The sequence below is a fragment of the Talpa occidentalis genome, unplaced genomic scaffold (assembly GCF_014898055.3).
Source record: "Talpa occidentalis isolate TD23 unplaced genomic scaffold, MPIMG_talOcc4v2.1 talOcc4.3, whole genome shotgun sequence".
Classification (NCBI taxonomy): Eukaryota; Metazoa; Chordata; class Mammalia; order Eulipotyphla; family Talpidae; genus Talpa; species Talpa occidentalis.
Genome location: NW_023603184.1, coordinates 100,990,046 through 101,003,652, shown reverse-complemented (window position 1 = coordinate 101,003,652; position 13,607 = coordinate 100,990,046). Strand labels below are relative to the sequence as shown.

General features: G+C 34.8%; 1 protein-coding gene across 3 annotated transcripts in view; it reads right to left on the bottom strand.

Moving 5' to 3' along the window:
- UBR3 (ubiquitin protein ligase E3 component n-recognin 3) overlaps positions 1-13,607 on the bottom strand; it is a 146,768-nt gene that overhangs the window by 69,805 nt on the left and 63,356 nt on the right. For all 3 annotated transcript variants that reach the window (XM_037523504.1, XM_037523505.1, XM_037523506.2), the window contains exons 20-22: positions 5,900-6,041; positions 3,415-3,519; positions 1,924-2,097 (exon numbers count right to left, since the gene is read on the bottom strand). In XM_037523504.1, coding sequence (XP_037379401.1) covers positions 1,924-2,097; positions 3,415-3,519; positions 5,900-6,041 — 421 coding nt within the window. The remainder of the gene's footprint in view (positions 1-1,923; positions 2,098-3,414; positions 3,520-5,899; positions 6,042-13,607) is intronic.

Here is a 13,607-nt window from a genome sequence, read left to right as displayed (position 1 = left end):
ATGTTCCAAGTTTCATCTTAAGATATATTAAACAGATTTTTTCTTTTTTGATAGATATGTCCCTTCACCTCACTTTCTCAAATAAATTTATTGCTAATTTTAATGAGGAAGGAAAAAGAAGATTATCCACAATACCACCTCTTTTGCAAATTCAGCTCTAACTACCAGGGAAAAGAAACAAAGCATGAGTAGTAGCCACAGCCATATTAAAGAGGAATCATAAACTGTTATTCATCAGTTTAAAGGAAGATAGGTAGTTCCATTCAGCATTAAAAATACTATCTACTAACTTCTAGAAGACAGCTACATTTTCTAATCAATTATAAATTAACTTTTTTCTAAGTTAATGAATCTAAACTGTTAATTTCATTTTTAATTAAGAAATTTTAAATGTTTGAAAGTTATTGCTAACATAAATGCTTTAAGTTACTAAAATGAAACAAAGATAAATCACATTGGTGGGTCTCATATTTGAATGTTACTCTAATTTATAATTGAACAGGTATTTTTCTTGATAATTTATCTTCTAAATACCCTTTCTACTAAAGCAGTTGTTGGATTAGGCATCTTAGAAATTTTCTTTTAATTAAGATATGTCAGTTTAATGAATTTCATTGTTTTATGCAAGAATAGAAAGAATGCTCCAGTATCAGTTGAGCTTTCATGAGATAACAGTATACAATATCTCTTAATATTAAATTGCTTTTCAAAGTACTCTCTATCAGCATTAGAGGCAAAAGCTGCCTCCTTACAGAGATTCCAATATTTTAATCAAAATTCTTTATTGTGTTCACAGCAAAAACATACAGTCAGAGGCAAAGAACACTCCTATAAGTGGACTACACTATAAGAAATGTCTGATTCAATGGTGCTACACAAAAAATCTAGATTGGGGGCCTCCCTGGTGGCACAAGGGGTTTAAGCACCGCACTATGAAGCAGTCCAAAGCCTCTGAAGCACGAGTTCGATCCCCGGGCAGCCAGGGAGAAACCCACATGGCAAGGCAGACCTCTCCTGTCTCGCCTGCTGCTCCCCTCAGCAGTGTGTTTCAGTCAATCTGCCTAATCTGTTCCCCACTCTGTCTCTGGTGGATCCTCTCACCCCCTGCATCTCTGGCCTGTGCCCCAGCTCTTGTATGCATAAATAAATAAATCTTTTTAAAAAAATATATAGATTGTAGTGTTGAGAGGTAATTAACTTTATCATTTCAACACTTTTCATTTCTGCTTTTTAAAAATTAGTTAAGCTACATGCAATGAAATTATTTCAAAATGAATCAAAGTTTACAACATACGGAGCTTAATATTTTTGTAGGCTTATTTTATTGTAGTTAAGTAACTGTCATGCAGCAAAAAAAAAATGTAAATATGCATGCTAGTAGTAACTAAAGATTATGTTTATTTAGGAAAGAGACATTCATTTTTTAAGATGTTAGTAACAATGCCAGATATAAACAGATGCAAATATGCCACTTATAATTAGTCCAAAATACTTATAACACTAATAAGAAAAACCCACTATAAAATAGTATTATTTTATTTTAATAATATCAATTTTCTTGAAAATTAAGCCTAAGTCATTATATCGGAAAAAACCACGCACATACATTAAACTTTTTAATTTAACAATATTAAACACATACATACACACACACATACTTCAGAGCATTTTCCCCATTTCCAATTAAAGTCATATTACTAGTTAGTACAAATACCATTTATGTCTACCTCTCTTTGAAGAACTTTAGGCCGTCGTGAACTCTGGCAGATTAAAGGAAAAGATTAGTAAGGCAGAAGTTGCTTAGATAAATCAGAGGGAAAAAAAGATGAGGTTGCTTAAATAAATCAGAGGAAATAAAAGGCATTTTAAAGTTACCTACAACCTTGTTCATTGTTCCTTTTTCTTTCTCTCCCTTATACTTACTTGTGAAGAACCCAAGCTATCAGAGCTTGTACTTGCAGATGAGTCTCTCTTAACTTCTGGAGCAGTCTCTGGTACTCTCACTCTAACATAGTTTATAAAATGCCGCATGTTTGATACTAAGTTACTGCCAGGAAACCAACTGTCATGACAACGTTCTGGTCCACACACTGAAGTCTGAAAACATAAACACAATACCCATCAAATACTGCCAAGACAGGCTTAAAATACAATATAGATGGTAGAGTCCACATAATTATCTACTGATTGTCATATTCCATAATCTCTTACAGTCTCCTCCACAAATTTACAAAGGGCTAATAAAACCAAACACAAAATACAGAAATAAATTTCTCAACAGAAATATGGGTAAGTCCAATGAAACTCAGCTAAATTTCTCCTGAAAAATACATTTTCAACCTGCAAAAATTAACAATGCATTTTCATTTTTCATTAGTAATAATAGTGTCAAATAATGCTAATTTGGGTTAATTGTGAAAGAACATCTGAAAAATCAACCAAAATGCTGAATTAGTATTAGAGAAATTTCAGTGGCGTTTTAATCTCAATGAAAGAATATATGTTGATTCAACTTAAGACTACAAAGTACTACCTACTCACAGTTGGTTTTTTTGCTGTTTTCATGTTGTTAGATAACATCTTTTGGGAAGAGGGGTTGAGAACCTGACACTAATGTTTTTATGGAAATGTTATTTCTAAAGGCATGAAATAAATTATAGCTTGCCTTCTTAAGCATTTTAAATATTCTCTAATATATTAACATTTGCTCCATTACCTCAAAATATTTACAGAAAGAATTTTCTAAATTTTTTTTTAACATTTGTGTTTGTTTGTTTGTTTGTTTGTTTATTTTTTGATTTATACAAGCACTGGGTACAGTCAGAAGCACGGGAGGGTGAGAGAATTCACCAGAGCCAGAGCCGGGAGCAGAACAGGCAGAAGGACGGAAGCACACTGCTGAGGGGAGCAGCGGGAGGCAGGAGAGGTCTGCGCGCCATGTGGGACCCTCCTCTGGTGGCCGGGGAGCAGCCGGGGATTGAACCGGCACTGCAGAGGCTGCGGGCAGCTTCACAACCAAGCGCTCAACCACTGCGCCACCGGGGAGGCCCAGAATTTTCTAAATTTCTATTGAAAATCCTTAATCCGATTATTAGAATTTCTAGACTGAACTCCTAACTTTGCAATTTACCAGTAATCAATGTTAGTAGCATACTATAAAAAAATGCATTGACCACTTTTCTTATATCTATTATGAATTATACATTTAAATTCAATTATTTCCATAAGTGGAGTTAAATCCACCAGTAAAAGCTCTAAAAGAAAATGCCTTTGAAGATGAAAAAGTTCCTTTTCCAGTAGTTCTTAAAAAGATTTTATGTGCATGAATTCATCAACATATTTCAAGATGACATACTCCCTGTATTAAACCACTTGTCATAACTCTGACATATAAAAATATAAGAAATTACTTACTTCTTCCTCTGATTCCTCTTCAGCTGAATTTTCAAGTCCTAATTCAATCAGATATAAAACCATGCAGAGTACATGTTCTGATAGATTTTGATGATCCATCAAAATCTTCAAAAAGGAAAAGAAGCCTCATAATTATCTTTCCACAAAATACATTTCATTTAAATACCCAAATACATTTTAATGTTTTAGGTGAAAATAACATAATCACATACAAAAGTACACAATCATAGTACATATTATGTTATATTATATATTACATCATATTATATAGCATGTCAGATATGTTAAAAGTTTTATCTTGCTAAAAAGACAAACTTAAAACCAATAAAATAGGTTCCCTCTCAAGATCACATAGTATTTAATGCAAATCTAGCTTACTGATTTTCTGAAGGTTAACACAATAAGTAGTCCACTAAAACCATTAATATTAGTATACTAAGTAACTTAATTTAACAAGTTATTTTAACAAGTATATTTTACAATAATACTAAATAATTTAACAAGTATATAAAATAATTTAACAAGTATATTTTACATTCTAATTTGCTAACATTCCCTGCTAATGACAAGAGTATCACATAAATTTGTTACATAGGATACTTCAGTCAAATGTGTTCACCCATAGCACCTGGCATATAAATGGGAGCATAATAAATGTTTAAGGAACATTAATGTTCTTAAATCTGAGCCTGAGGATTTTGTGAGGCTATGAAAAATGAATGCTAGTGTTTGGTTTATACAGATGAGAAAGGAAAAAAGGAATGTAAGCATTAAGAAAGAGGTTTCTCTGAAGAAACATTGATAGATCTGAACTTATACATGAATTACACAATCCAAGTCATCCATATCTTACACTTGATTTTTGGTGTTCTCTACAACAATAAGTCACTTAATATGATGCAACAAACTACTAACCAGATGATACCTAAAATATCATTTTTTAAAAAAGCCCTGGTAGCTATCAAGTTGTCTATCAAGTTATCATAAAACAGTCATCTGGATAAATGACAGGAGAAAATAAGAGGAGGAGGATCTGCAGGGTGTGAGACTGCAGAGAGCAAAAAAACAGGATAGGCTATGCTGAGCCTTACACAAACTGCCCAAATGGCCAAGAGGGCTGGGAAAAGAGGACCTAAGACATAGTCTATTGTGATCAAAGAATTAAAAACTTTCAATTCACTGACTGTTTAATGTTTATTTTGATTACAGAGAGGGCTCTTTCATTCATCAAAGTCATTAGCATAGACTTTCAATACATTTTGAAAATCTGATTTTTAATATAAAAAAGAATATTTTAATCACTTCACTAAATGATTCCCCAAGAATTTAACCAAAATAAACCAACCAATATTTTTTGAGGTACATGTCTAAATCATAACAGAAAAAGACAAGTTTAAAAACTAGCCCTTAAAAGTTGGCTACAGAACTGAAACATCCAGAGAGGAGAAGGGATAAAGGAGAGGTAAGAACAAAGAAGAAAGGAAGTCAATGAACTATGGTAGTGGACTGTGGGCAATTTGATGGTGGGTACACTATGGTGGTGATACCTGATGGAGGGATGGGGGATACTAATGTAACCTCATTAAGTAAAAAAAATTACTAAGTAAATAAATAAATCTTAACAGGAGTAACTTTTACAAGTTAAATGAAAAATTGGGCAGAGTTGATAATGGAAGTACAGAAATCTAAAAGTATTATTTTATTTCATAGCAAACATTAAGAAAAAAACTAAAATGTCCACTTATCTAAATTTAATGTATTCTTAAGTAATTTTAAAAAGTTATATGTAGTAATTAGAAGTTTCTATTAAAAATATGCTTATCTTTCTCTTAATTTCTTTTAATTATTCAAATTCTAATTAGGAAGAGGAAGAAGTAACAGGTTTTGTCTCTAACCGTATATACATAATATTTATATCTATAGTTATTTTATTTAGATAAGTATAGTCCTTCTGTCTTTCATCTCTTAGCCAAAAGAGAAATTAAGGTTTAACTTAAAAATTCGGGTTTCTAACGTATTTAACAAAGGTAAATTCTTAATGCTGCCCAACAAGAACTCAATCAAATCCCTCCATGTTACATTACTGATGAGAGGAAAAAAGAAAACAAAACAATGCTAAACTAAGGATCTATGGCACCAATGGCTGCCATTTTGATTTTCTTGTTTTAGTGGATTCTGGTGATAGTCTTGTCTCTTGTTCATTCCATTCTCCTATAGGTCTACAACAGTTCGCTTCTTGTTCTACTTAAGCCATCAATAAATATTTCTATATGAAACTGGGTAAGAACGCTTTCCCATAAATAATGGTGTAATATTATGTTATTTTCAATGTAGAACACACATATATGTGATTAAAATATATTCTCATACATTTTAAATGTATAAATGTGTTTCACTTTATAAATGGCACTTTTATGTAAATATCCTTTGAAAATCATGGAAATAAATTCTAATCTGAGTCTTTCTATTCAAATTACTACTGTACCTTGTAAAGCAGAGTGAACAGCACAATGTGTAAAGTTTTACAGTGTAAAAGTCTCATGAGACCTTTATAGCTGGGATGGAGTGGAGTCCTTTTCTTATAGGGAGGCCAGGGATTTCCAGGGAATTTTCCACTCTGTTTTAAACTGTAAAAATAAAACAAAACTAAAATTAAATGGCAGACTTAAAATTAAACCATGCTTTAAACAGTGACGTAAAGAAATTAATTTTGCCACATTTCTCTACACAGTACAAATTTTAATCAAATTATTCAAAAAAATGCCAAACATATCTATTCTCTCCACATTTTTGTTTCCTATTGGATAAAAAAGAGTAGAGAGAGATAAGCTGAAAACTAGAAATATCAACAGGAAAATGTTAACAAAGGAAAAATAAACAGAAAGAGTACAAAGTAAAGTACTAAACAAAGACATTTCCAAACAAAATAGATAACTTAAAATTTTTTCCACTACCAACAGTTGGAACAGCTAGGTAAAATACAATCTTCTGAATGCACATTGAACTCACGAAAGAGAAAACAGAGTCCCTTCCCACCCTGCCCCAGGTACAGCAAGCACTAAACTGTTTTTGGTAATGGTTTTAAGGTTCTTAAGCAGGCAGATCTCAAGGTGTTGAGCTCACAGAGGGCTCCAAGAGGGAATCAAGATTCTACATAAAGCTAAAACTTCCCACGAGAGGTTAACTCACAAGGAGAAATAAGAAAGATTTTCTGTCTCTTGTGTGATAAATGAACAATAGGATCCCTAGGAAGATAATTATTAACTTGAAGGCAAATAATAGTAGACTCAACACACAAAAAGCAAAATCAGAAGTACACAGAAAACGTGACAAATCCATAATCCTAATAGAGGACATTAACATACTTATAACAGAAAGTCCAAGAAAAGGGGCCTCCCTGGTGGTGCAACGGGTTAAGTCTCCACACTATCAAGCTATTGCCAGCCACTGCAGCTGAAGTTAGATCCCCACTCAGGAGCTAACCCATATGTTGCAGTAGACCTCGCCTGTCTTGCCTGCTGCTCCCCTCAGTAGTGTATTTCAGTAGATCTGCCTGTTCTGCTCCCCACTCTGACTCTGGTGAATCCTCTTACTCCCTGCACTTCGGGCCTACACCCCAGTTCTTGAATGCATAAATAAATAAAAATAAATTTACAAATATATTTTTTAAAAGTCCAAGAAAATAAATTGCTAAGGATTTACAAGATTTTTAACAACACAATTAACAAAGTTGAACCTAAGTCAAGTAAGGAACATTTGAAAAAAAAAAATGAAGGCATACAGAGAGGTCTTGAGTTCCCTTAGAGAGCAAGCCCATTCCAACCCTCTTCCCCCCAGCCCTTGTCACTCAAAGGACCTCTCTGTCAGGGGCACAGGCATCATTCTAGACTGTTCCCACATGTGTGGAGAGGCAGACACCTGCTTTTTTTTTAAATTAGAATTATGTATTTTATGATGCAAATCCAACATTGTGGATGCATTTTTCTACTTTACCTGTCAGTACTTTTTCTATATGTTTACGTGTGTCCTTAAAGGAAACATTATTTTGTAGATTTTTAGATTTATTTCACCTGTGTTGCTCGTATTTATGTGCAACTTATGTGACACTGATTTAGGGCAAAAGGATCTCTGTAGCCTGATTGCATAGATTTGAATCCCCGGTGGTCTCCCTGGTGGTGCAGGCGGTTGAGCGCAGCGCTGTGAAGCTGTCCGCAGCCTCTGCAGTGCTGGTTCGATCCCTGCCTGCGGGGGAGGGTCCCACATGGTGCAGCAGACCTCTCCTGTCTCGTCCGCTGCTCCCCTCAGCAGTGTATTTCGGTCGGTCTGCCTGTTCTGTTCCCCGCACTGTCTCTGGTGAATCCTCTCACCCTCCCGTGCATCTGGCCTGTACCCCGATTCTTGTATAAATAAATAAATAAATCTTTCAAAGAAAAACACCAGAAAAAAAAATAAATAATTAGAGAACACACATAATTCTTAAATACATTCAAAATATTTATAAAAATTAAAATACTAAGATACAAAGTAAATCTCAACGAGTACCAAAAAACAAATATTTGGACTATCACCACTTGTCATAAGCAAGTAAAACTAGAAATCAACCCCAAAAATCTAAAATTCAGACATATAAACACATTAAAACTTTGTGTTTTTATTATAATAATAATAGGAATATTTTAATATTTAGAACCTATACAGGAAAAAAAATTCTGATATACATCAAAAGCAATACTTGGGAAGAAATGCATACCCTTTTTCAAAAAAAAAAACAACTAAGCATCTAAGACAAGAGAGGGGGAATCCAAACTAAGATGAAGATGATAATAAGGGATAATAAAGGAAAAAAGAATGAACTAAAAAGAAATAACAAAATCAAAAGTTGGTACTTAAAGACAGAGTAAAATTGATAATCCTGTGATTAGACTAATCAAGAATTAAAAAAAAGAGCAAACACAAATAAATAATAAATAGACCTCAGATAATACAACTATCCACAAATTATCGTTTAAAACAAATCTACAAATTAGGGTCTTCCTGGTGGCACAAGGGGCTGGGACTCAGCACTATGAAGCTATCCACAGCCACTGCAACAGAGTTCAATCCTTGGCCAGGGACCTAGCCCACATGGTGTAGGAGACCTCTCCAGTCTCACCCTCTGCTTCCCTCAGCAATGTATTTCAGCCAATTTGCCTGTTCTGCTCCCCACTCTGTCTCTGGCGAATCCTCTCACCTCCCTCACCCACACCTCTGGACTATACCACAGCTCGTGTATGCATAAATAAATCTTTTTTAAAAATCTACAAATCATTAAAACTATAATACTCCAACTGACATAAGATAAACAACAAAAATCAATGGCATCCTTATTCACTAAAACAAACAAACTATAATTTTAGGAAATATACTACTATAATATCTATAAATATTGTAAGATAGCTTTGAATAAATCCCACAAAATAACCAAAACCTTTTGGAAAAGTACAAAATTTTATTAAAATTAAATAAAACCTAAATAAATGGAGATACATGCGATGTCTATACATGGATAGCATTTCTACCAAGTTAATCTATGAATTCAGAACAATTTCAATAAAAATCCAAGGTTTTGTTATTAAATTTGATATAGTATCATAAATATCTAGGCAAAAGGTCAAGAATAAATAATTCATAAACAGAAGACAAAAAGAAAAATAATAGGAGAAGGAACAAGAAGAATGAGGGTAGGTATTTATGAGAGTATGGTATTAATTTATAGAATGTACAGAAGAGAAATAGACTGACATACACAGAGATGCTTGTTACAGCCAAATATTAAAATACTACACAAAGTCACTACACACACCGAATTATTGTTCCTAGGGAAAATAGTTAGATTCCTGCAAGTCAGGTTCACAAAATTTTTGTCAACTGAAACATTATTTGCATTATAAAGGGCCATTTGTCAATGTCCTTATAAAACAAGTTAGTCCATCAACTTTAAAAACCTACTTTCAAAACCTTCTGTCTTCTTATCTGCAGAGCCTCTCTTGCTCACAATTTTAACATTTTCACACATATTACCTTTTGAAACACACAAGTCAGTCAACATTAGCCAAGAAAGCCTTAACACTTCCCTCACCCTGGGTAATGGAACAGTAAATTTCTCAAGCTTTTAGAATGACAACAATAATGTCCACTATGCTTTTTGTAATCAATCATCATCACAAGTCTAAATTTAGCATTTTATCTTTCCATATCTTCATCACACACCATAGTTATCACTTCAGCAATTTCTGGAGAGGGTTCATGTATAAATCAATGAATTTCCTGTGTCTTTCAGGATGTACCATATTGTTTCATTTCCACTAAACTCACAGCCAATAGCACTATGACTCATGCTTGAACAAAACTAACAACAAATTTTGTCTATAAGGTCCATCAAAGGTTCTTGCCCTTTCTTAAACACTAGACAGCACTTCAGCACTACACTTGAGGGTCATTTTAAAAACAAAATCAACAGATCACAAAAAGGACACTTGTTTACAGTATTAGAGCAGAAACAAGGCCATGCAATGCTTTGTTCAACATCAGCTAGGTGCACTCTATAGATGTCCACACTTACCTGCAAATAACCAGAAAAGTGTTGTGATTATTAACTTTGGATTAAAAAATCAAATTTTAGCAAGATTCCTAATTTGCGAATACAAAATTTGCAAACAATGAGAATCAATTGTATCTGATGGGATTAGGATTACAAATCAGTGAGAAATTGTTCAATAAATGGTCCTGGTGCCTGGAAGTGACTGGAAGGTTGGAAGATAGGAAGCTAAAATGAAGAAAGAATGAAAACGTCCTCTCCCCCACTCCAAAAGAATTCCAACTGGAGAATTCATCTCTGGAGAAAGTAACGCAAGAACAGTTAAAAGTAGAATTGGGGGTTAAAGGCAAATGCATTTTTTTAAATAAAATGCATTTTTGATTCAAAGTCCCTAAGCCTTGTCTCCATTTAATTCACAGATCATTATTTTGTAAGCAATATGTTGAAGACCCTTCTCTTAGGAATCTAACCAGACTAAAAAGAAAAATCTAAAAAGTCTAACATAAGATTTCTCAACAAACCTGACCACTCTAATCAACCTACATTAAAACTCGGAATCTACAAGAGTTCTTAAGAGTTCTTAGCCATAAGCAGCCAGAATGATCAGACATCCAAAGAAGACTAACATGGAAATTAGAAACTGAACAATAGAAACACAATTTAGAGGAAATGTATATTATGAGGCGGGGGTGGGGGGATGGGGGGAGGGTCCTTAAAAATAAAAATTGTCACTCACATACCAGAGAAACAATTTGCACCTACACTCCAGAAATGAAAGCCATAAAATTGCACTTAAAAAAGAGGTTTCTAATATAATACTACAGTGATACAGTACTAATTATTATTAGATTTAAGTATAATTTTCAAAACAACCCAACAGCACATAATAAAATATCAACCATTCTATTTCATTCAGCATAAAAAGCATTTTGTTTTTATTTTGTATCTTTATTTGCTTTAAGCACTAGCCCCTAAATACGCAGTTCAAAAATAAAGTTGTTATATTTGTTCAAGGTAGCAGGTAATACATCATCTTGACTGCTCATTTCAAAAGAATTAATGGAATAATGCAAATGAAAAGCTACATGACAGCAAAAAAAAATTTCGTGACTCAAACTGACATCTAATTATTGACTAGTTTGAGACAAAAATGGCACAAATGATCTCGCATATTATACTTTCAAACATGAGGCAGTAGCCATTAACCTTCAAAGATGGAAGATGGGAAGCAACAGAAATATCAGAAACTAGAACATCAAAAACATATGCTTTTTAGTTGAATTTAAAAGTTGTGTTTTGGAATGGCCTTGACTACAGTTCTAACATGCTCATATGTAAAATTTAACACCGCATTGAATGGATAACTTTCAAATGTTCATTTGCTTTGTTGTTATATTGTTTTTATTTTCTTTTTAAGACCTGAATTGCCGATTGAGAATTTTTGGGAAACTGGGGGTAAGTAAAGGAGGCAGAATGGGCCACCTCCACTACCAGACCTCCTCTCCTTATTGCTGAAACCCCTCTTATGGTAACAGCCTTTGAGATACTTTCACAAGATCTTTTGCGGAAGATCTTGAAGACCTTTTCGAGCATTAAGATCCCAAAATTCTAACCATCTAAAAATCATATAAAGTAGGGGCCTCCCTAGTGGCACAAGGGGTTAAGCATCAGCACTATGAAGCAATCCGCAGCTACTGCAGCACGAGTTCAATCCCTGGCCACGGAGGTTACCCACAGGGCCCAGCAGACTTCTCCTGTCTCACCTGCTGCTCCCCTCAGCAGCATATTTCAGGCAATCTGCCTGTTCAGTTCCCCACTGTCTCTGGTGAATCCTCTCAACTCCCATACCTCTGGCCTACATCCCAGTTCTTGTATACATATAAATAAAAATCTTTTTTTAAAAAAATCATATAAAGCAAATGGCTTATTTTCACATAAATTCTTAGCACAAACATTTTAAATTTACTTTTCAGTCATTTAACAATTACTGATTGGCTATACAAAGTACCTAACACCAAGCTAAATTCTGAGGACACAATTTTAATTTAAAATTTTTCAGTATTATTTTCAAAAGGCCTTTTTTTTTTAAAGATTTATTTGTTTATTTATTTATTTATACATACAAGCACTGGGTACAGTCAGAAGCGCGGGAGGGTGAGAGAATTCACCAGAGCCAGAGCAGGGAGCAGAGCAGGCAGAAGGATGGAAGTATACTGCTGAGGGGAGCAGCGGGTGGCAGGAGAGGTCTGCGCGCCATGTGGGACCCTCACCGGCAGCCAGGGATCGAACCAGCGCTGCAGAGGCTGCAGGCAGCTTCGCAGCCCAGCGCTCAACCGCTGCGCCACCAGGGGAGGCCCTCTATTGCCTTCTTGAAAATAAAAAATGATCCCACTCAATTAAACTCAGTTAAGTCACTTTTTGTCCCTAAAAAGAAAATTAAAATGATCAGTAAGTCCTACAGTTTTGGGTTAACTTCCCAGCTGTGCTATAATAAGAACTGGAATAGTCAATTATATATAAACTATAAAGCAACTAAAATATATCATCTAAAAAAAGCACATTTCAGGGCCTCCCCGGTGGCGCAGCGGTTGAGCGCTGGGTTGTGAAGCTGCCCGCAGCCTCCGCGGCACCGGTTCGATCCCTGGCTGCTCCCCGGCCACCGGAGGAGGGTCCCACATGGCGTGCAGACCTCTCCTGCCGCCCGCTGCTCCCCTCAGCAGTGTACTTCAGTCCTCCTGCCTGCTCTGCTCCCTACTCTGGCTCTGGTGAATTCTCTCACCCTCCCGCGTTTCTGACTGTACCCAGTGCATGTATAAACAAAAACAAACAAACAAATAAAAATAAATTTAAAAAAAATGCCTCTATTAAAAAAAAAAAAGCACATTTCACATGCAAAATAAATTTCAAAAAAATCATTCTACAAAGAAACTTTTCTTCACATCTATATTTTTATTTAAGTATACATGTTACTAAGTGTTACAAGTTACTAAGTGAATATAATATTTTGTACATAAAGCTCTAAAGATTAATTTACAAGAAATGGTTCGGGGCCTCCCTGGTGGCGCAAGGGGTTAAGATGCAACCTATGAAGCTACCCGCAGCCACTGCAGCATGAGTTCAATCCCCAGCCAGGGAGCTAAGCCCATGGCGCAGCAGACCTCCCCTCAGCAGTGTATTTCAGTCAATCTGCCTGTTCTGTTCCCCACTCTGTCTCTGGTGAATCCTCTCCACCTCCCACACCTCTGGCCTGTACCCCAGTTCTTGTAGGTATAAATAAATAAGTCTTTTAAAAAAATGGTTCAAAGGTTTTAGTCTAAAATGAAAAGGTATGTTTGTGATCTGTTACTATTATATATCTGTTGTTATTATATATATATATTTCTTTTAAAATATAGATTTTCAAACCACCACTTCAGAATACTTCTAAGAAACCATAAATAAGTTGCACGGGGGCTTGAAAAACAAATGGAATGAGACAATTAAGAAAAAAATGGAGAGCAAAATATGAAAGAAGAAAAACTAGTAAAAATAGCTCTGAGGATATGGTTTTCCCTATATGAAATAATCACAACACAAAATATGATATGGATCTAAACAACTAATAACAAACTAGATC